The following is a 21,494-nucleotide window of genomic DNA, read 5'->3' on the forward strand; positions in this document are numbered from 1 at the left end:
AACATTAAATGGGGTTAGATTTCATATATATATTTCTAAACTGTAACGTACCTGTAGTGAAGGTAGTGGAGACGACTGCACTGGTGTCAAGTCCTCTCGCTGCCTGCAGCTTGACAGTGTACTCTGTGGTCTCACCGAGTCCCTCCAGTCGAATCCAAGTGTCCTCTGAATCCAGTATTAACTCCTAGTACACACACACACAGACACACACAAAAACACACCCATATAAACACACACACACACACACACACACACACACACACACGTAAGTAAATTCATTCACATAACACATATCAAGGGAGGGAGCAGATGGTAGATGAGGAAATTGCCTCTTTACAGTTATAGATGTTTATAAAATACAAACGCTCAAGTGAAAAATAAATTGTATTAGAATCCCCATGAGGTGCTGAAAAATATGAATTGCGCTTGTGATGTTTATAAAAACCCAGAGCAACAAAGAAATTAAAGCTATTTCTGTCAAGGAAACAACTTCCTTCTTGTTGCAGCAGCACAAAATTCTCAGTTGTAAAAAGCTATTAGGTCAGTTAAGCTACTGTATGGGCAACTGTTGCCAATCTGCCAACTGCAGAACAGGTCAGAGGCAGCCCGCCTCCGTTTTAACGTGAAAGCTGACTCAGCCATGGAACCTATAAAAAAAGGAGAAGCGAGGAGAAGAAAAGACTGGAGGGGTGCGGACTGGGTGGAGTGGGGGGATAATTAGACAGAGAGAACAAGTTCAAAGACTCTAATGGGACATCCACGCATAGAAAATGCTAAGTAGGAAACAAACAGTTCTATTTCTGGTGAGAAAGTCACGGAGGTACAGTCTCGTTCCTTCCATTTGTTTTTCACAAATCCTTCTTCACTGAGCCAGAACGTTTGACCACTTTTTGACACGTTTCTTAGATGTCACACAAATCCACAAACAGGAAGCTCAAAACTCAAACATATCTATTCTCGTGTTTGTGTGAGCTTTGTGGTGCATGTGTGGTACAGTTTGGCCTGGATACACATTAAATATGAACAAGTAAAAAATGAAATATTCAGGCAGTTTGGAAAAAAAAGGGGAGAAAAATCACACATTTTCAGGCAATGTGTCCGTGTGAATTATGCAGGGAAGCAGCTGGTAAACGGTGTCTGTCTGTCTCCGAGGAGCTGACATTTTCCCACTGGGGTTTTCAGGGTCGGATCAGATTTTTATTTTAGTGAAACAGCCCTGTCTTATCAAGGATAATAACATACACCTTCATACACTCACTACCGATTGTGGTGGAGCGGTTGGATGTTGTCCGGGTGTGCATGTGTAAACAGGGAGATCTGTACACTCAAGAGGATACATGTAATTACAAACTATTTAGCAAATGCTGATCAGGCAAGAAATGAATCGCGCAGCTACTTTGTGTGAATTATTTAAGTCCATTATCTGAGGGAGAGGGAGAAGCTGAACAGCTGTAAGGCTCAGCTTTATACTGCTAGATTACAGCTGAGGTAACACTGCTGATTCTAAGCTGAGCGAGACGTCAAGCAGAGACGACCCGAGGAAAAACCTCACAAGGAGCTCCTTCAGTCTCGGGCTGCGATAGCGTCTTTTGCTCAGAGCATGATTAGGGACTCATTTGTTGTCTGTGCGATGTGAATTCAAAATGCGGCACTTGTTGAGGCAGCTCACTGTGGCGAACGCTGGTTTGCGTCACATCTGAAAGAACATGATCATGCAGTGGGAAAAGAGGAACGCTCTGTAAGAAAAATGCTTTCATGGGATAAGAATTTTTTTTTACTAGAAGATAAAAACAACTCCTAAACCTATAGTCAACTGAAAATACTGGATTTATATGTACATTATACCATAATAAACATAATAAACATCTTAACCAGGTTACAAAGTGCTTTACAGAGAAGAAGAACCAAACCAGCAATAAAAACCACAATGCAAGCAACAGACAGACTGAGAACATAAACACTGGGAGATGAAATAAAGTTAAAATAGTAAAATGTCCAGAGTGGGACGATAAAATCCAGCACCGTATTAAGTATTCATAAATGCTTTACGATTAAGTTAAGTTTTAAGAAGAGAATTAAATGATGTTGCCTCAATAGGTAAGTTGTTCCACAGTCTGGGGCTCGAACAGCGAAGGCAAGGCCACCTTCATTCATAAACTGGGAACAACCTGTAGAGCTGCATCCACTGATCTCAAAGTGACTTTGAAAAGTATTAAAGCTTTTTCACTTTGAAACGAAGAAATATGTTCGAAAAAAAACTCAGAAATCCTCCATTTTTCGCAGGTTTGACGAGGGAGAGGGAAATAAACCATGTGCTTCATCGGAATTGACTTTTAAAAAAAAAGTTTTAGACAAGTCAGATTTTAAATGTTCAATGCAGCAGCAGAACATAGTTTTTTTCCATCCAGACTTTATCACTTTCCCAGACAGGATTACATAGATATAATGGTGAGTGATGGGCAAATACCAGTAACCCCGTCGGGGCCTGTCGGTGGATGCTGGGCTGGTGGAAGGGCTGAATCCACAGAGAGTGATACTGAAGCAGATTTAATAAACCGCCAAATTGGGAGAGTGAGGTGAGGATTGTAGAGAGTGAGGCAAGTGAAAATTAAAGGAAAAGTCTTATTTTACATTTACTGATTCATAGTTTGGTAAAAATACTTGGAACTTGTAAATACATTTTAACATAACATCATTAAAATAATGTTTTTGGGTAGAAATTATGAAAAAAATGACTTGGCTCAATGTTATTGCAGATCAGTTATAAATAAAACATGATTCAAACTGAATCTTTACAAGCACACGTATGCAAGTCAATGCAAATTGTATCTGAGTCATTTGTAAATGCTTCAATATAAACCAATGAAGTTTATTCTTTATAATCTAAAAGGAATGCAGCACAAAACTATTACTAAAACGTATCTTTGCATCTCAAGTAAAATCTAATGAGGGATCACGTGAAGAGTTACAGTCGCATTATTGTGCGTGAGTGACACCCGATGGTCGACGATACCACACTCACAAGGTCAAAGAGAAAGAGGGGTAGCGAAAGAGAGAGAATGGAAGAGTGATTTCTTTTCTCAACTATTAATTTGTAAGATCAGGTGTCTACAGTGAATATTGAAGGTGACAGTTCTGTGTGTCCGTGTGTGTGTTTGTGTGTGTGTTTGACGTCTTCCTAACATTTTGTTCCGAGACATCGTTGCGAAGATGCCTCACACATCTTCAAAGTGCTGGTTGCTGGTTAACACTTGGTTTATTTGTGATGGTTAAAGCGGCTGTGTGGGGCGAGTGAGTGCAGTATGTCAGTGGGTGTCCTACCAACTACAGAAAGACCCGACGTGCAAGTTAATTGCTAATAAAAGAGTATTTTGCAAAGCATCGTGGGAAATGATTACAGTCAATTTGTTAACAGGCTTGAAGCGTTCCACACAGATCTGACTAAAGTGCTTTATTATCATTACTCAGCCACATAAAAGGTTTAATCAAAATAAACAATGTCTCTACAGAGGCACATGAAAATAATATGTCTATTGGACTGGCAATTTGACTGTGTGTGTGTGTGTGTGTGCGTGTGTGTGTGTGTGTGTGTGTGTGTGTGTGTGTGTGTGCGTGTGTATGTGTATGTGTGTGTGTGTGTGTGTGCGTGTCCTACAGGAGTCCTACAGGACCTGCAGGTATGATCATCTGTTTTCAGGTGAATAGAGAAACAAAAGAATAGAGTACATGTTTGCAAAGGTATCATGGTTACTTTACAAGATTTCCAGAACCAGAAGATGCAGAAACTCATTTTGGAAAATTCATTAGAAGTCTTCGCAGTCCCCTTATGAAACCACATTTAAATTAAATAGATCCAGATTTGATTTGGATCTTCACCAAATTGTACAAACACAAATATAAGTCCCCTAAATAATATCTATGATATCAATGAAATTGATAAATCTTGGATCTTAAAGAAAAACAAATTCTGTACCCAGATCCCCATCAACATTTTAAGGGTTCTTACTTTGGTCATGCCTCACCCCTCTACACAACGGATATTGGTTAAGTAGTTTTTTGCATAATCCTGTTTACAGACAAACATACACATAGAAGTTAACCTCCTTGACAGAGGTTACAGTGTGTGTATGAGTATACGTTTTGTATGTGTGTGTATGTGTGAGTGACTGCGGGTGTGCCACATACTTTTCGGTTGCCGTCAGTTGACTTGTAGGTCAGCATGTAGTTGTCAATTTCTGCGATTGGCGGTTGCCAGGAGATGAGAGCGCTGCGGTGATTCACTTCACTGGCTGTCAGGTTCAGCGGTGCATCCATGGCTGCAGGGAAGACAGCGGAAAAGAAAAGTTAAGTTAGCTGCAAAACAAGAAATGACTGTATATGTAATGATAAATTGACTCGTGCTGGAGGAACACATTGTTGGTTTCTAAAGGGTCCATGGTTTTGTGGAGTTTGTCTTTACTCGCTGCAGGTCACATTTACAGTTTCAGAGAGAACCAACCAGCATTACCACAGGGCCCAGCTCATTCTACACAGACAGATTCAGAACGAGTGTATAGGATCAGGATAAGGAAAAGTAGGTGATTATGACTGTAATGGAAAATTCCAGTGACCAGTGTCTAAGGTAGTGGAAATCCCCTGACTAGGTGTCTCTCTGCCGTGATACTGTCTACCTGATGGGAGGTAACCCTTATTTGGCGATGTTTTTCCTCCAACTGGTACCAGAGATGGTAGGGTGATTTTTTTCTTCTAACTGGGGACGGACGGACACAGCAGATAAGACATAGATGATGATCTCATGTCTTCCATGTCTTTGATGTCCTCTTTTTTCATATCATCTCTTCTGCAACGCCTCTGTGTTTAAGTTCTGGCTTTTTGTGAACTTGCAGCCAGTTGTTGTTGCTCCATTTTGAGCAGCCGTGCTTGTTAACTCTGCAGAGCTTATTATTATAAAGACTCAAAAGCAACTCCGGTCTGAGAATTTCATTATTTCAAATCTCAGGATGAATTTCCATCACATGACATATTCTAAATGTACAGGAAATGCAATCAACAATGTGGGAACAATCTTGACTCTGATCCCAGATCCCCACGGGCCTCAACGAGAAGAGCAGTGAGACACTCTCATGTCACTCACAGTGCAGCAGCAAATAAAGGCCTTGATCCACGAGCCCTCGCAAGTTTTACCACACATTACATCACACCAGCCAATTTTACTGTTGGTCCGGGCACGGTAAAAAAATAAAAAGCTTGATTACAGTGCTTTTTTTTTTAATATGATCCCAAGGACACTCACCAGCTTATGTCATCATTTCCGAGCCGGTATCTGATCGTCCGTTGTGCTACGGCAGGGGCTCACCTAATTTAGAGCATGGTGGAAAAATAGATGACCTCTCATTTAAAAAAATCAGTTTCCTGCAGTTACATCATGACTCTGGGTCACGTTGCCCAACAGGCGCTCGGTGTAAGGGAGGCGGGGGTGCTGGAATAAATGAAGTGTGCCTTGCATGCTCTGCAGTCCAACACCGCGGCTGTAAATCTGAATTAAAGACATCCACTGCAGAGCTGTCTCTTCCTCCGATTCCCATTCTCTGACTTTTGATTCTCGCTCTTATTGTTTTCCGTGAAAAACAGCTTCAATTTTTTACTTGAGAGGCCAAAGGCTTAACTTTTAGCTCAAGTCCTGAAGTTGAACCCACGCTGCAGAAACAACTCACCAGATACAAAGACAATTTGCAAGTCTCACTCTCTGTGCTCTCTTCTCATTTAAATCCTCGCCTGTGCACACATATTAAATGACAGCTCGGTAATTAACAGCGCTGACCGCCTTGACAGCCTCCTGAAAGATGCAGGGTGCCTGCTCTCGGGGACAGTGATGGACAGATTCACACTGTGTGTCGGGGGGACTGGGAGAGGACAGAAAATGGGCGGAACTAAGGGTGTTTAAGAGTACAAGTGCACTTTGAGATAAAGGCAGCACATTGCGTCTTGTGCCAAGTCTGTGCCAATCTCCTCCTGTGCAACCTTCTCTTCTGCACTGACCTCCTCCGCTTCTCATTCCTGCTCTTCCTCGTCCATGCCCTTTGTCCTTTTCCCTCTATTCCGACATCAACCTGGGGTCTCCCTCCCCTTCACTCTCCTCCTTATCTCCTTGAATGATTGTGTTTCTCTCAGTCCACCCATCCTTTGTCCACCTCCTCCTTTCCTCCTTATCTGACGGGCTGCCACTCCAACTCAATGTGCCCGAGAGCGAATGGAGTTTATCTTCTGTTCTTGTCATCCCCTCGTCTTGATGAACACTGCTGCTGCATTGTTTGTGTGTGTGTGAAGGCGATAAATGTGTGTGCAGGGTGGAGATGAGAGTACGGAAAGGCAGGGGGGGAGACTTTGGTCGTTACAAATGGAGGGCCCACCCAGCCGCCCTCATTTTAGCTGTCTTTATTCTATCCTCCTCTTCACTCGCCCATTAAATCTGTCACCTAGTCCTTTTCTCTCTCATACGCTCCCTCCAATTAAACCCTTTCATGGAGAGCACCTGAGCGGGTGAGCAGGTTCTGCTGGCGGCTCAGAACAGCGGGGTTGAGATGAATGGGATTGGCTACAACTAATGTCTCATTAACACAGAGTCAACAATGCAAGAGGAGAAAAAAAGAAAACCACACAGAGAAGCAGATGGGAAAGGGAACGTGGGCAGCGGCAATTTGTTGTGGGAAGAGAAGAGGGAGGAGGTTTTCCTTTTGGAGTGGATATCGCATCTATAGGCGATGCCTTTGTTGTTATGAATTGTTCGAGCAAACAGCTTGTTATTAACCATGAGATCTGGAATCTGCACAATGATGCAGGACTTGTAGTTTTTGGGGCAACTTCAAATTCAAGGGGCCAGTGACACATGAGTGAATATGTCAGTGAAGGGGCGCACAGTGAAACCACAGCATGGCTTTACATGAGGTCAAATTTGGTGAACTTTTACATGGGGTTATGCATTGTGCATTCCATGACGTGAGACCATGCGCTAACTGTTTGAACCCTGGTTTGATTCTTACTGGAATAAACCACAATGGTACTGGCACCTCCAATCAGTCAGAGGATCAGATCCAAACCTGCTCAGCCCTTAACCAATCAGATCCCTTGGAAAATTAAGAGTCATCATTCCTACAGGACCATGACAGGGACAAAATAATATGGACAATGGACATTTATTAGCTCATTTAGATCAGTTTGTCTTTCATGTGTCGACTCTGGTTTCTACAAAAGTAGAATTTATCACACACACAAAAACCATAATAATTCTTGAAGTTTGTTTTTCATTGAACAAGGATTCTTTGAAACCCCGACAGGATTCCTGACAATGTTGATGCTTTTACTCTCTTATTCCATCACTGACGCTCAGGAACACATGAGGAGACTGGATATAAAAACTAAACCCTCTGATGTCTTTTATTAGATGAATTATCCACAGGCTGTTTCACAGGATTAGAGACGAACCTTTCAGTCAGACTGACCTCATCAGACTTTGTCTACTTCTCCTCTCTCTGCTTTGGCAGTAAAAAAAAGTTTGACATCACTTAACTTTTGTTAACAACCACACATTAAAGTTGCCCTTATGCCGAGTGAGGTTGCAGTTCACAAGTTGCGTATATATACTTATATATATACACACACAAACGGAAATCATTGAGTATATGTAATCGGTTGTTTGATGCTTCTTGTACAATTCTGAATATCACCTATAATCCGAAGAATGACGAAACTCAGTGAACAGGTTTTTTTGGGGGTTTTTCACAATTAAAACTGAATATTTATTATTAGAAGAAAGGCTGATGATTGACTGGCTGAAAAGCCGACAAAAGCTTAAAAGCTGTGTATTTAGTTTAATAGTATAATATCATTTAATGAGCTCTATGAAATAATTCTGATAAGGTTCAAGCATTGATCATTTTACCGTAACATTTCAAAATTTCCCTCAGGATCAATAAAGTATCTATCTATCTAGAATAATTCATCGTACAGATTTCATGGGGACACCAGTTCTTTAAAAGTACATTGATCTGTCAAAAGAGCCTCAATTGCCTGAAGAAAGTAGATTATCCGTCTATAATTGCAGCTCTCCGAGCACTTGACCAAATATCAGCCAGAGCTCAGTGAAGCCGCCCGCAGCAAGGATCTCTGCAGCTTCACCAACCTGCCAAGCACTACTCAGCGAGTGGGCTAAGACACATCTGAGGGGGAAAAGTCCCGGTGCTGCAGCCGACAGGCTTAGACAGACAGCCGTAGCAAAATCCCTTATTTTCCAGTCCTATAGCTTAAATATCAGCCTTTGGAAAGCCAAGCTGTCTTACCGTGTTGAACTCTTGAGCCACGGAGGCCAGACAACAAAACAACTCTTAGCTGTGGTTAAGAGGCTTGGGAATCAACGAAAGAACCCCCCACCCTCTCCCCCGCAGGTGTTCAACATATACGAATGGAGGACCCACCTTTCCCAAAAATGAGTGAGAACCGAAACCTAGAGAAACTTTACTGATTGTGCTTTTGTATTTGCACAGGTGCTGTGCAGCACATGGACCATAAACTGTACGCACACTTAACAACGTCTTTACAGATTTAAGGTCCATTAACAGGAACAGTTAATCAGAGTCATGCAATGGGTTGATGCAGGTAACCTGCAAAGCATTCGGAAAACAGGGTTCAAATAAAAATAATTTGTTTCCAAAGAAGCAAAATGCATAGTTTAAAGCAGCAAAGTCTATGCAGTTTATAACCTCAACAAAATCTGTCTGGAAACAAATGTAAAATGTCAAAATGAAACTCTTCCTGACATGAAAACAGTGACTGAAGTTGAATGTTGAACACAGACATCAGTCACCGTCAGTCAACTCCTCCTCCCTCTGCTCCTCATGTGGATTCATCGCCTGCAGGTTACGCAGCTCGAGAGAGAGGGCGGCTGCTGCATCAGCCTGTAGCTACAGGTTTACAAACATTCTGACAAATGTGAAGATATGTGGCGAACCGAGCAAACAGTCTATACAGACGGACAACTTAAGTTTTTGCTCATTTCCAACGAGTCACCATTAACTTAACAAGCAAGCAGTGCTTATAAAAACATACAGGGATGGACTTGAGCATATCCCAGTTCAATATGATTTAGGTTTGTTGAAGAGGTGGTGTAATAGAGTAGTGTGTGTGTGTTTGTCTGTGTGTGTGTGTGCAGTCAGCTAATTCTTTTGTGGCTCATTTGTCTAATAATCTGTTCCCAAGTCATAAAATAAATTTTTAAATCCAATTTAAGAACCATCCGTATTACAGCTGTGCCCTTAATTATTAATACAGATATATGTATAGTTATTTAACTATTCATATGTATTTCATAATTTCCTTGCATTTACTTTATTCTGAAGTATTTCGGTCAAAGCTTGTTTTCAAATGTTCTCTATGAATATGCAGTCTTGCCTATTAAACAAGACAAACACATATTTTTCAGTCTGTCGCTGGCCTGGCCTCCTTAACACTGTGGTTCAGGAGTCAGACACACGAGCACAATGGAACTAACTGAGCAGGTGAGACAGACGCAGACGGACACAGAGGAGCAAGACACAGAGGGAGGATGACCAGGGAAGAGCCTGGATAGTTGACTTAACCAATCAGTGTCCTCTCCCACAGCCCGTTCCCAATGGGACATTATCCACTGGAGCGGAACAGCCTGAGAAAACACACTGTGGGAGCGCAACAGTACCAGGCTTTAAGATTTCAATTAGGAAGTTTAATTAACAACTCTGGAAGATCCCTCTGAAGTTGGCGCTGACTAAGGCGCCCCCTGGTGAGACATGTTATCATTAGTCCCGGAAGGGGAAAACATTGGTGCGAGTTTCTTTGTGCACATTTGTTAATATAAGTCAATGTCAAAAAAAAAAGGTTTCTCAAAAAACGTTTTTAATAAATTACACTTAAGCCCGAGGGTGGCCCTTGATTAAGTGAGGGGTTATTATTCTTTGTTCCTTGTATTGAATTCAGTTCTTCACTGAAATGAGGTAAAGTTTAAGAGCAATATGTTTGAATGTAATTATAGAATAAGAATATTATCTTTTAGAAAGGCCTTCTTAAGGACAAAATAAATTCATTATAGAAAATAGAAATACGGTGAAAGCTTAGACACCAGAATTGAAACAAATACCCTGATGCATTCAGCTCTGTTAATATGCGTGTGACACTTTTGATGTTTATTATAAAGAAAAATCCTGCATGTGTTTCCTCATGAATGGCGGCAGGACGTGTCTGGAGAATTTCCAAATGGGTCTTGTCTACATGTCTTCTCTGCATAATAACATGTCTTCCCAAACGGAAAGGCACGAATAAATTGAGTATATTCCACTCAGAGGACGAGAGCAACAAAGGCAAGCACCCAACTGTTTGCTTGATTTAATAAGACATGGTGTTCAAAACAAAACAAAATCCCTGTCCTCTTTGCTCAGAGTCTAACCAGGGCAGGAAAGCATGATTCTTGTTTTTCTTCCCTTCCTTTTGTTCTCCTGAGAAGCCGAGGTACATCCTGCACCAGGCAGAGCATCTGTTTCCAAATTAGAGTCACCTTAAACTGCCAGGAATAGCTGTTTAGGTATGAGTTACTATCTGCATGTACAGCATCGACATGGCTGCAGGTACACTTAATTCTCTCCGAGACCCATTTATGTTTTGAAGCCTCCGCAGCCTCTGCTCTCGTACTGTTGTGAGTGTTTGTTTCTGCTTCACTCTGCTGCAGTGCAGGACAGGTAGCAGAGCTACTCCTCGGGGGATATGAACTCCTCTGCTGACTGAAAAGTTTTTTTTTCTCTTCCCCTCGCAAGCTCTCTAGAAAACACAAAGTTTGCAGAGCTGCAACTCGGCTAAACTGGAACAATTCCTTCACCCTTAACTTTCCTCTCATTGCAGCTGCTGATAAAGGTGAATTTCAACTCAGGGAAGCTTGTTTCCTTGACCACGACAAAGATCATGACCCTAAGTGACAAATGTGATTCTTTGCAGCAAACACAAACATTTTAATATTAAAATATTTTCTCTGCTCATAAAGACGAGTTTAAACCATAACCTTAACTCAGGAGCAAAAACTTGAAAGAAATAATAATGTGACATTTATCATGACATTTATCGAAATCAATTGATATGAAAAGCAACCTTTACAACAATTTGGGCCAAATGAATCCTCTCAATGAGGAAATATCCTGTTGTTACATTGCTCAATGACACACTAACAACCAATCACATCAGAGAAACAAAGCTCCTTTAAAGCAATCGTCCACCAGATCCTTGTGGAAACACCTGACCTGAAAGCCGTGCAGCAGGAGTTACCAACCACGCACTCCCTTAGTTTCACTTCATTCGTGTTAATATATAATCACGACAAAAACTAAACCAAACCTATTCCTAAGTGACGGTTATCTCACTTTCATAATCAGCCTTGTTCATATTTCTCATAACATCAAACAAGCGCATGCACACAAACACTTTACAACGGACCTAAGTGTCATTGTCTGATCAGCAATAGCAAAGAAGAATCAGTGAGCGGGAAGATCTCCCCCTGTACTGCACTTTATTTATCCCCTAAGAGGAATGCAACCAGTGGATCTGACTCATGCTAACTACTTTAGAAACAGTGTGAAGCTGTTGCCCTTGGTCAAGGACAAAGACAGGACAACTCCTAATTAATGTTCATTTCGTTTTGGTGTGAATGAAACAAGGCAAACAAGGTGAGAGCGTTTGAATCCCACACTGAACGGCTCCAGACAGGCCTGGAGCGGCGTCCTGCTGTGAGGCGCCCCGCTGAGTCGCCGTGTCCGTGAACAGCTGAATAAAATGAGCACGTACGTGTCTGGAGGTTGGTGATGACCGTGCCGCTGGTGAGGGGTCCTTTGCTGGCGTAGAGGGCCACCGAGTAGGTGGTGCTGGGCTTAAGGTTGGTCAGCTGGTGCTCCTGCTTGTTGCCTTCCACGAGCAGAGTATCAGCCGTCACTGGATAACAGAAGTAAAACGCACACACAGGGTTTATTACTACATTTACACCATCCCACACACATTCTGTTTTCAGTTTCCACTAAAAAGATTACATTAAATCTCTTTGAAAAATGCTCCCCAGCACGAACGAAGGCTGAATTGAATCTCAAAGACAAAACTGTTGAGGTCCTTTTCTAAATTCAAAGGATTTCTCTTACGCTTTCAGTGAGAAAGCTTTTGTGGACTTCTCCTTAATGACTATAAATGCTCTAAAATATGAGCGTACGATGAAATAAACCTTCAACATAATCGTCAGAAAAACTTTCCTCAGTGGTGATCTTTTATAACTTCATATTCTAGCTGCTATTTGCAGGTGTTGTCATTGCTGAGTTGATCTGTCTGACCAATTTAAACAGGGTGAATTCAGAAAAACAACGTTGAATAACCAATTTGAATTTTCAGCCTTTAGAAACAAACATTTAACGCAAGTTCTAGTGTCAACTGGGTTTTTAATCTCTGATAATATGAGGAGGCTGAGAAAACTGATGGGAGGAGAAGACGGAATCATATTTTTTTCTTTTCCTGCTAAGGATTTTAAAAGGGTGTTCTCGGTTGCCAATAAAAATGCAGGACAACACGAAGCAAGATATGAGCTATATTGACCTTGGTTTAATACATTTTGCGCTCAAGGGAATTTGTCCACAACTTGCAATGCAGTGCTGTAAACCCTGGCTGGGCTGGTTTTCTAATATGCGTCCAGCATATGAATACTGTCTCTGTAGCTGATCTGATCTGGCTGCGATCCAGTCAGCCCGGGTGTCATTTACACATTGATTCTGACAGCTGAGCAATACAGATTCTACAGATATCTCCAGGCTTGGCTTAGTTAGTGTGTGTGTGGGGGGGGGGTCAGGTGCGAGAGAGGAGTATGCTTCCCAGAACATTTTCTACCAGCTAATTAAGTCACACATCCAAATAGCAGGATTGTTTTGTCCCAGATTTGGCCCAAACTCTCATCCTGTCATGGCACTTAGGCTCTCCGCTCCTGTTAGCCAGAACTGGGCCACTAGTAAGCCAGAGCAACACCGCGTGCCAACCTGAGGAGGCCCAATTACATTTGCACTATTTCGACCATATTCACTATTTACCACATGGGCCACTTTAGGTTCATATCCAAATTACATCTTGCCTAGAGAATCTACTATGCCACATTTTCTATTTTACAGCTGGTCCACTTCAGGCTCACATTTATTGTATTCGGGCCACTTTCGTTTGCTGTCGGGGCAATAAATAAAGACAGAGATCGCTAAAATCTGGACTGGTGAGTTTAAAAAAAGAGTGTCTTTATAATGACTGCCAGCAGTGGCCGATTTCTGCAGTCAGTTTTTTACACTTTCGCATTTCACCTTGTGCAACTTGGAAGTCATCCACAGTTCACAGAGCAAATTATAAAACGGGCTCTGAGGGGCCGAGCAGCGTGGCTATCTTTTGTACCTGTCTGGGTATGGCTGTCAGACAGTGAGGACACGAGCTGCATCAGAATCGTATGCTGCATGTGAACTACCTGGGATATTCAGGCCGAGGCTTAGTAGTTTCATCGAGCGTAATGAAATGAAAACAAGGAAAAATAAGCCCATGTTGCCTCGAAGTACCCATTGTGTTGATGTCACTTCTTGATGGGGAAACCTTGATGGTACCTGTCACATCTCACCACGCTGCACCTGAATGACCTACGACAAATATCGCTCATTACGCTCCGACCCTGCAGGCTGATGTTACTGCAGTCGGTGCTGTGATTTCCACACAGTGAATGTAGCGTTTTGTCTCAGAAATATATTTTTTTTTTTTATTTTACAGCACCTTTCATAGCAAAGTGCGTCATGTAACAGCGACATAAAACACTGGCATCAGTACAAAAAACAATGTGAGTGTCCTGGTAGCCAGTGTGAGGAGAACACCTCAGTTTTTTATTATTTGCACATTCAGAGGTCAGCTTCTGTGCTAATTACTGTACATGCAAATTTAGTTCTCGTCCTATTTCTGAAAATATAACTCTTTAGTGTATTAACAAATAAACAAGTCATTAAGTGTGGTTATTTTTTATCTTGTGATGTTTTGAAAACTTACCTTGGTTGTGTGTGAGAGTCAGCACGTAGTTGTCAACACTGGACAGAGGAGGATTCCACCGCAGCAGGGCTCCTTGTGGGGTGATGTTGAGGGCTGTCAACTCAGCTGGCATGTCCATGGCTAGGATGACAGTCACACACAAATATATAAGCCCATGGTTTTCAAATGAGACTTGGTCAGTGTGTGGTCAAGGTTTGGTTAATGTGCCCAAATAGTTATCCGAGAAATTACAACAGTTTTTTTGTTGCTATAATTGCTAAAGGTCTTAAAAGTCAGTTAATCTAGCAACAAAGACACTAACTTTAACTGTGAAAGTCACTGTAATGATGTTACAGAAAGTCCTCACACCAAATTATTCTGAAAGAGCAAATGAGAAAACTCCAACACTCAGCCAGTAACGGTGTGATAAATTAAGAAAATTAAATGTAACAGGTACGTATAGATACACTTCTTTTCTGCATCGTTCATTCTGTTGAATAAAAGTTTTCATAATGTCACACATTATTAAAGATAAAGAATGTTAAGAATATGTATGTGAAAGGCTCATATTGGCTGATACTGACATATCAGTCAGGCTCTAGTAGTTTCATCACTTAGTCAGCGACAGATATTCTTTCACATTTTCAGGCCCGGCCCAAATGTTGCAGTAGAGCCATAAATAGACAAAATATACTATTTAAGAAAGATTTTCAGTTACACACAGATTTCACTTTACACAAAGATCCACTTGCTGGAGTTGATACATTATCTCAAGTCTCCATCTTAAAGACTGCACTATAATTTACCTGAGCACCTGAGTTACAATTAAAAAAACGACTGTCTTGCCATTTTGATGAGTTTCCTGGGTTCTAACACATCAAAGTAAAATGATGCAGCTGAACTGGCAGAATAAACTCTCACATATTCTCCTGAGCCTGACGTTTCCCTGGCTCGTCCCTAATTTCACCCTCAGACTGCTGGACATGTCAAAATTGAGTTTGAATGTAATTATACCTTTAACCTCAGTGTTTCTTCACTGGCCTGTTATTTTGGCAAAGCTACAAAGTGCGGGAGAACACACAACACTGCCTGCACACGAGCATGTGCTCCAAAGCTCTGCCTGGATGAGCTAATTCATATCGCCCTGCCCTCGTCGGAATAAAAAAAAAGGGGCTCATTAGCACATCGAAATGAGTTAGTCTTTCCTGTCACTGAAAAAGATGAACAAACCTAATTAAAATCATTACTTTAATTGCAGAAAAGGTTTAAGTGAATTTAATGGAGGCTTGCCAAGTCAATTAGATTGGCAATGAAGATAGAGTGGGGATGGCCAAAGAAAAAAAGGAAAAACAAACAGGTCATCGTCTATCATCAGAGCCTGTGATAATCCAATCATTACTCTCCATCTCCTGATTGCACTGGCGAAGCACCGGCTCCAGCCAGCTACGTCAGGCTAACACTCGGATCGGTATCTGGAAGTCAGGCTCCCGTGCTCAGCGCCATGTTTGGGCAGAAAAAAGGATGTGATGCAGTAACATGACGGTGTGGACCTCTGCACAAAAAGCACAGCCTGTACATGTGCTACTCTGCCAATGACTACCACTGAATACAGAAAAGCGTGAGCATTGAGATGAAGACTGTGTGCAGTTCGCAGCCTCCTCCAGTAAAAACCTGTTGTTCCTACCAAACAGGAGCACAATACAGCAGTGATTACAGAGCAACTCAGAAAAGGAAGTGTCAATTAGACATATACTCAGTGAAGGGAACAACCGAGAAATCCCACACAGGATTATCTAGTTCTTATAATCGAAATGTAAACAGAAAAAAGGGAGTAGTCCGATTACTTAAATTATTTATCTGTTCTCAACATTATATAAAGTCCTATTTGTTACCATACAACAGCTGGAAAAATACAATCCCTTTACATATTTTAAATCCGCTAAATTTGGATCTTCATTTAAATGTACACGCCCATTGATATAAACTGCTTAATATGTCAGATTTTCTCATCAGGATTCACAGGTATTGTCTGAGAAATCAACGGAAATTTTGAAAAACACTCACAATGTTAAAGACAAAATCCAATTTCTGCCCTGTCATCTGGATCCACAAAAGAATTATATGGGTTCTTGCCTTACCCATCCTGCATTCTTAGGGTTTCAAAGTAATCTGTAGTTTTCGCATAACTCTGCAATAACACAATTAAGTACTGTGTATACAAATACTGCTCTGATCCTCAAACCCTGATCTGAAGGCTGTAAAATCTAAAGACAAGAGAACAAGGCATACTTGAGTTCTGTAATGATATAATCATTCATTATTGTATAATACTGCAATATATCATACTATTACTGAATCCTAATCTTTCTAACTGCTGAGCTACTGTTAGCTACAGCAAACTGATTATATCAGTTATAGAACTGACTGGTTCACATTAATATGTATTTTCTTTTAAATAATGAGCAGAAAACAAAAAAATCATCTTCAGTATCATGACTCTCATTTAACAGCTGCTTTATGAAAGACTCCATATTGGCTGATGGTGTTTGTTTTCTCCTGCAGGTGCCTGGAGGTCTTTACTGAACATGTGGTTTTTCTGAAGCCGAGACTTCACTTGTCTCGGGGGCAAAAAAACATTTCTCGGGAGGAGGAGAACCAACATAATAAATGAAAATCTAATCCGATAAGCTTTGCAGTCCCAGAGCGACCCCCCATTCCACTTGTAATATTAATTTGGCTGGAGCGTGCTGCCGTTTTTGCGGGGAAAACTGCAAGTGTGTCGATCGCTAGTAGCAGAGGGTTTAGCTCCTTTGGAGGCCTGCACTCTTCTCAGCATCGTGTCTGTGTATCCCCTCATGACTCTCAGTACATCTGGACTCTCGAGCATGAAGGAAAGTGCAGAGCTCCGACACTTCTGCTCAGGGCCGGCCCTAGCACATTTGGCGCTCTAGGCAAGTTTCACTCCTGGCGCCCCCCCCCCCCCACACACGAAAACTTATTATAAAATTATTTCTTTCTTCGTCGAAATTGCTTGGACACACACACTCTAACCATAAGCCTCAATGTGCTAGCATGTTCTGACAACACCAAGGAGGTTCGTACCTCAATTTTTGCCTCATTTTACCCTAATGTTAGATAAAAAATGTCAAAGTATTGGTTGGAGATATATGTTATGGGTCCCAAAATTGATACCACAGCAACAAAGTATATCTGTAGAATACAGCATGAATGCAGCAGCAGTAACGACACGGAGCATCCAGACTGCATCTTATTCAAATTAAACACAATTTCAAGTACAAGCATTTCTTTGAGTGTAACTGCATTTTTAAGTGCATAACACATACATTCAATTATTATGGTGTCTCTTTCCTCCAAACATCTTAATATACATCATCACTCATAAAGAAATATAAACATTTACAATATAGACCTATTGAACATTAGCTTATAACTGGTCTTTATAAGGCACAATAACAATACACGAATTACAGAGTCTTTGTGTGTGTCAGAGCTGAACTACACACTGTAAAGTAAACAATATACTATCGCGACGCGCCTGCAAGACGACGAGCAGGTAAAATAAACACCTGTACAGGCGAATGTAGCCCCGCCCACCTAGTGCGCGAGTGTCTCTCCTCACTGCCCAGCGGAGTTTCTAAGTTTTACCAGTCAACAAGTCTCAATGACACCCGTGGTGATCAAGCGAGGCTTGAGGAGCTAACGTAGGTGACTCTCACCCACTTCTAACCTGTAGATTACAGGATGGAAGCAGCAGCAGGAACGACACGGAGCATTCACTTCCTCATCCAGACTGCATCTGACAGTACAGGGTGCAACTGCTCCAGCGCCAAACGTTCCACATGAGTGCTGCTATCATTTACTGATTTCTCTAATGAAACTACTTAAATTACTGTCAGAGTAATTAAATACAATATTTTTGGCCATACCACATAGAGAAGGGGGCGCAAAAAACTCTGCCTAGCAAAAAAAAAAAAAAATTTATTTTATTTTATTTTTTGCTCTGCGCAGTTTTTGGCGCCCCCCTCTAAATGGCGCCCTAGGCAACCGCCTATGTCGCCTATAGGAAAGACCAGCCCTGCTTCTGCTTCACTACATCTCACCACACAGTCCAGAGGCAGATCAGAAGGATGCCGGGTTGTGATACTGGCGAGGAAGTTTTGTCTCTGGGGCTGAGCAGCCTCGCTGTTCAGACTTGCCACATCGCAGTATTTTAACATTTATATATTAATATTTTAACACTGGGTTTGTTTTGGGCCTAGGTTTCTTATCTGCCTCCCGAGAGTTGGCAACCCTGTGCCTGCTGGACACCTCACTTGTTGCATGGTATACCAGGTTAATTGGTCATGTCTCACTTTTGTTTCTTCTTGTGCACTTTGTTTTAGCTCCACTTGCATGCTGCGCCTCAGGTACAAAAACCACTGACCGAGTGAGACATCTGCCCTGTGAAGTGTTATGCTTCTATCTCACAGGGAGACGTAGAGATCTGAGAGTTCTTGTGAGGCATCAAACTTGAGTCCCATGTTGAGCACAAAGGTCGGACAGCAGAGCTGATGGCATTTACAAGAAAACATAACCCTTTCTGTGGAGCTTTGTCCAGCTTGTTCCAGGGCTACAGCACTTGCTTGTAAAGGGCACGGTTCCTTTGCTGGAAGCTGTCCGTCTTAAGCTCAAACTTTGTCAGGTAATTAAAAATTGCATTTAAAAGAGACTTGCAACAGGCGGAAGACGCTCTTCGCTTTTTGAAGATGCTGGGAAGCTGCTTGACGACTGCGATTTAAAAACTGACCAGATACTGAGAACGACTGAGGCACCATTACCTGCGAAACAAAATAAGAAGCTCTTTTAGGGATTGTTTTGTGCAAAGCCCTGAGGAGTCTGGTTATTGTTGGGTGCAGCGGTGGGTTTGGTACGGGGAGGCTACTGTTCACCTCTTGTTATCCGAGACGCAACCTCCTCCACCCTGATCCCATCCTCTGCAACATGCTGAAGTTTCCTAACCCTCTTTGGTACGGCAGCATTCTCCTTGTTGCCTTACAGTGCTACATGACTCGTGGATATCAGCTCCTACTTCGACTGTGCTTGCTTTTCTGTCCAGCATAGAGGGTTATCATCATTCGCTCTTTTCCTCCACCGTTTCCCAGATCCAAACTGCCTACACTCCCTGATTCATCGTCTTATTGACCCTGTTTCTGTTGTTCTGCTCCTGTTCTCTTTTCTTCACCTCACTGAGAAGCTCCTGCTGCCGTCTGATTCGGTTCATTCTCTACAAAAAGCAATCCCGTGGGCCTGAAAGAAACAGCAACTCTGTTTGAAGTGCTTCCCGGCGTTTCTCCTTGTGTTCTCAATTTGTTTGTAACTTGAACTGATTATCAAGAGCACTTATTTAACTATTACTGTATATGTGAAATAAACACATTTTCATCACAAGAAAAGGCTAGATTACCTCAAAGCTCTGTTCATTTCATTGGCTCTACTTCAGTATGGATAATTCAAAATCTGGATTATTCTATAGACCTATGGAGTAGTCCTCCATAATATAGCTGGACCAGAATCCTGATCCTGCGTCCAGCACCTCATTTGTCCCAATTAAAACCTGTAAATACACCCCCTGAGTATTAGTTAAGTTTGTCTCTTCTGTCTTTCCTTTGTTTTCTGTGGAAGTTACACATAAATCCATTTTTTTTTTTTTAGAGATGTCAATCACTCAGGCAATGCAGTGATGCCTGAAGCGTCGAGGAGTTTGCTTGTCTACTCTGGGCTCCACTGTCACTTGTTATTTTTTGCTCCCTCAGTTTGAGACTGATTTATCTATGGAAAAATAGCAAACACAAGTGATTAGCTGAGACATACGTGGCTACTGCTCAGCTGTTGTTTCAGAACCACAGCATTGTTTGTTGTGAGGAGGAGCTGCGTCGAGCCGAGGAGATCAATGCACACACATAACGAATGCCTTATTAGTTGTTGTGGGGTTTTATGTGCAGTGCACTATTCTGCTCTATGAGGGGATGGAGGGATTGACAAGGGAGATGTATTTTGGTCATTTTGCTAATGAGGAGGATGGCTACCTTCCTCCAATTTCCTACAGGTTGTTTGTCTGCACTCCGCTGTTAACTACCTACAACACAGCGGGCTGGATTATCATTATCATTACAAATGCAGCTAATAGTTTCCTGACCGACAGACTCGTCCATCTGTACCGACCCCAACGAGGTGCAATCCTCACTCACTTTATAGAAATCACAGAGATACAGAATAGCTTTCCCTCTTTACTGGTGCACAAGACGTTAAAAGGTTTCAAAACATCCAAGAAGGTTCTGTTTTCACCCTTGTTTGGTCGTTGGTTGGTTTGTTTACCAGTAATTTACTTGTTGACCACTGAATTATACATTTTGGTGCAGATCCGGACAAATGGACAGATACAAATTTTTTTAATTAGGACTTTCATTAAAGTCAGAGTTGGCAAGTTCTTTAAACTTTTTATCTGATCAGGGACACAATTCACGCTGATTTAGAGATGATAGCCAGCCGTTAGCGAGTCACGGAAATGTCGGCAGGGCACATTCATATGTTTTGGGGGCTTAGCTTTGAATGGAGGGGGTGGGATGCACCACTTGCTTCTATTCAAAGTGTTTGTTAGTTTACCAAGCCTGCCAAAACCTGGCTTCTTTTAAATTTTTCACAGATTTCCCAGGGGATAAAACATCAATCTCAATAAACTGGTGTCTATACCACTTCGAGCAGCTTGATTGAATTCGAGGGGACTGCCGAGCCTTGGTGGAGAAATGCGCTCTACTGAGAGCCATTCCGGTGTTGTAGTTTGATTAACTCATGAAATAAAATGTTGATAGGGTTTATATGCCTGCTGACAGCTTTAAATCTGCCCTTGATTTTATTGGGGACAATTGCAGAGAGATGTTGCAGTGATGGGACGGTTAATACGTCTGAATAAGATGACTGCTCCACGCTGACTGTGTGCGCGTTGTTGTGTACGGTCCTTCAGAGGCAGCATTGGTGGTTCACTAGGAGGTCAGACTGGGTTGTGTTATGTCTGCTGTCATCATGTAGACCAGTAGACGGTGCAGTTAGTCAGACACACAGGGCTGTTTCACTCGCCGGTCGATCACCTCATCTGCTGTCATTATTGCAGAAGCTGCAATGCCTCACCGTACAAAACACCCGGTTTTCAGTGTGTAAGTGTGTCCTCCATATTAACCCCAGAGTTGCACTGGACAAGTTTGTGATATAATACCAGAGCTCATGAGAGGCGGACCACGGCCACATGAATAACTGTGTCTGATGATTGTGAGAGGCGCTGCTGCAAAGCTGCAGGATGACATATTAACGCTGGATTTAAATTCTGGATAAAAACTCGGTGGAGGTAGATGTGC

The 21,494-nt window shown here is 42.0% G+C and overlaps 1 protein-coding gene across 1 annotated transcript in view; it reads right to left on the bottom strand.

Annotated features, from left to right (window-relative positions):
- tnr (tenascin R (restrictin, janusin)) overlaps window positions 1-21,494 on the bottom strand; it is a 155,653-nt gene that overhangs the window by 15,398 nt on the left and 118,761 nt on the right. The window contains exons 23-26 of the mRNA XM_062405176.1: window positions 14,107-14,226; window positions 11,854-11,997; window positions 4,186-4,316; window positions 52-184 (exon numbers count right to left, since the gene is read on the bottom strand). Coding sequence (XP_062261160.1) covers window positions 52-184; window positions 4,186-4,316; window positions 11,854-11,997; window positions 14,107-14,226 — 528 coding nt within the window. The remainder of the gene's footprint in view (window positions 1-51; window positions 185-4,185; window positions 4,317-11,853; window positions 11,998-14,106; window positions 14,227-21,494) is intronic.

Source organism: Platichthys flesus, chromosome 14, assembly GCF_949316205.1.
Source record: "Platichthys flesus chromosome 14, fPlaFle2.1, whole genome shotgun sequence".
Classification (NCBI taxonomy): Eukaryota; Metazoa; Chordata; class Actinopteri; order Pleuronectiformes; family Pleuronectidae; genus Platichthys; species Platichthys flesus.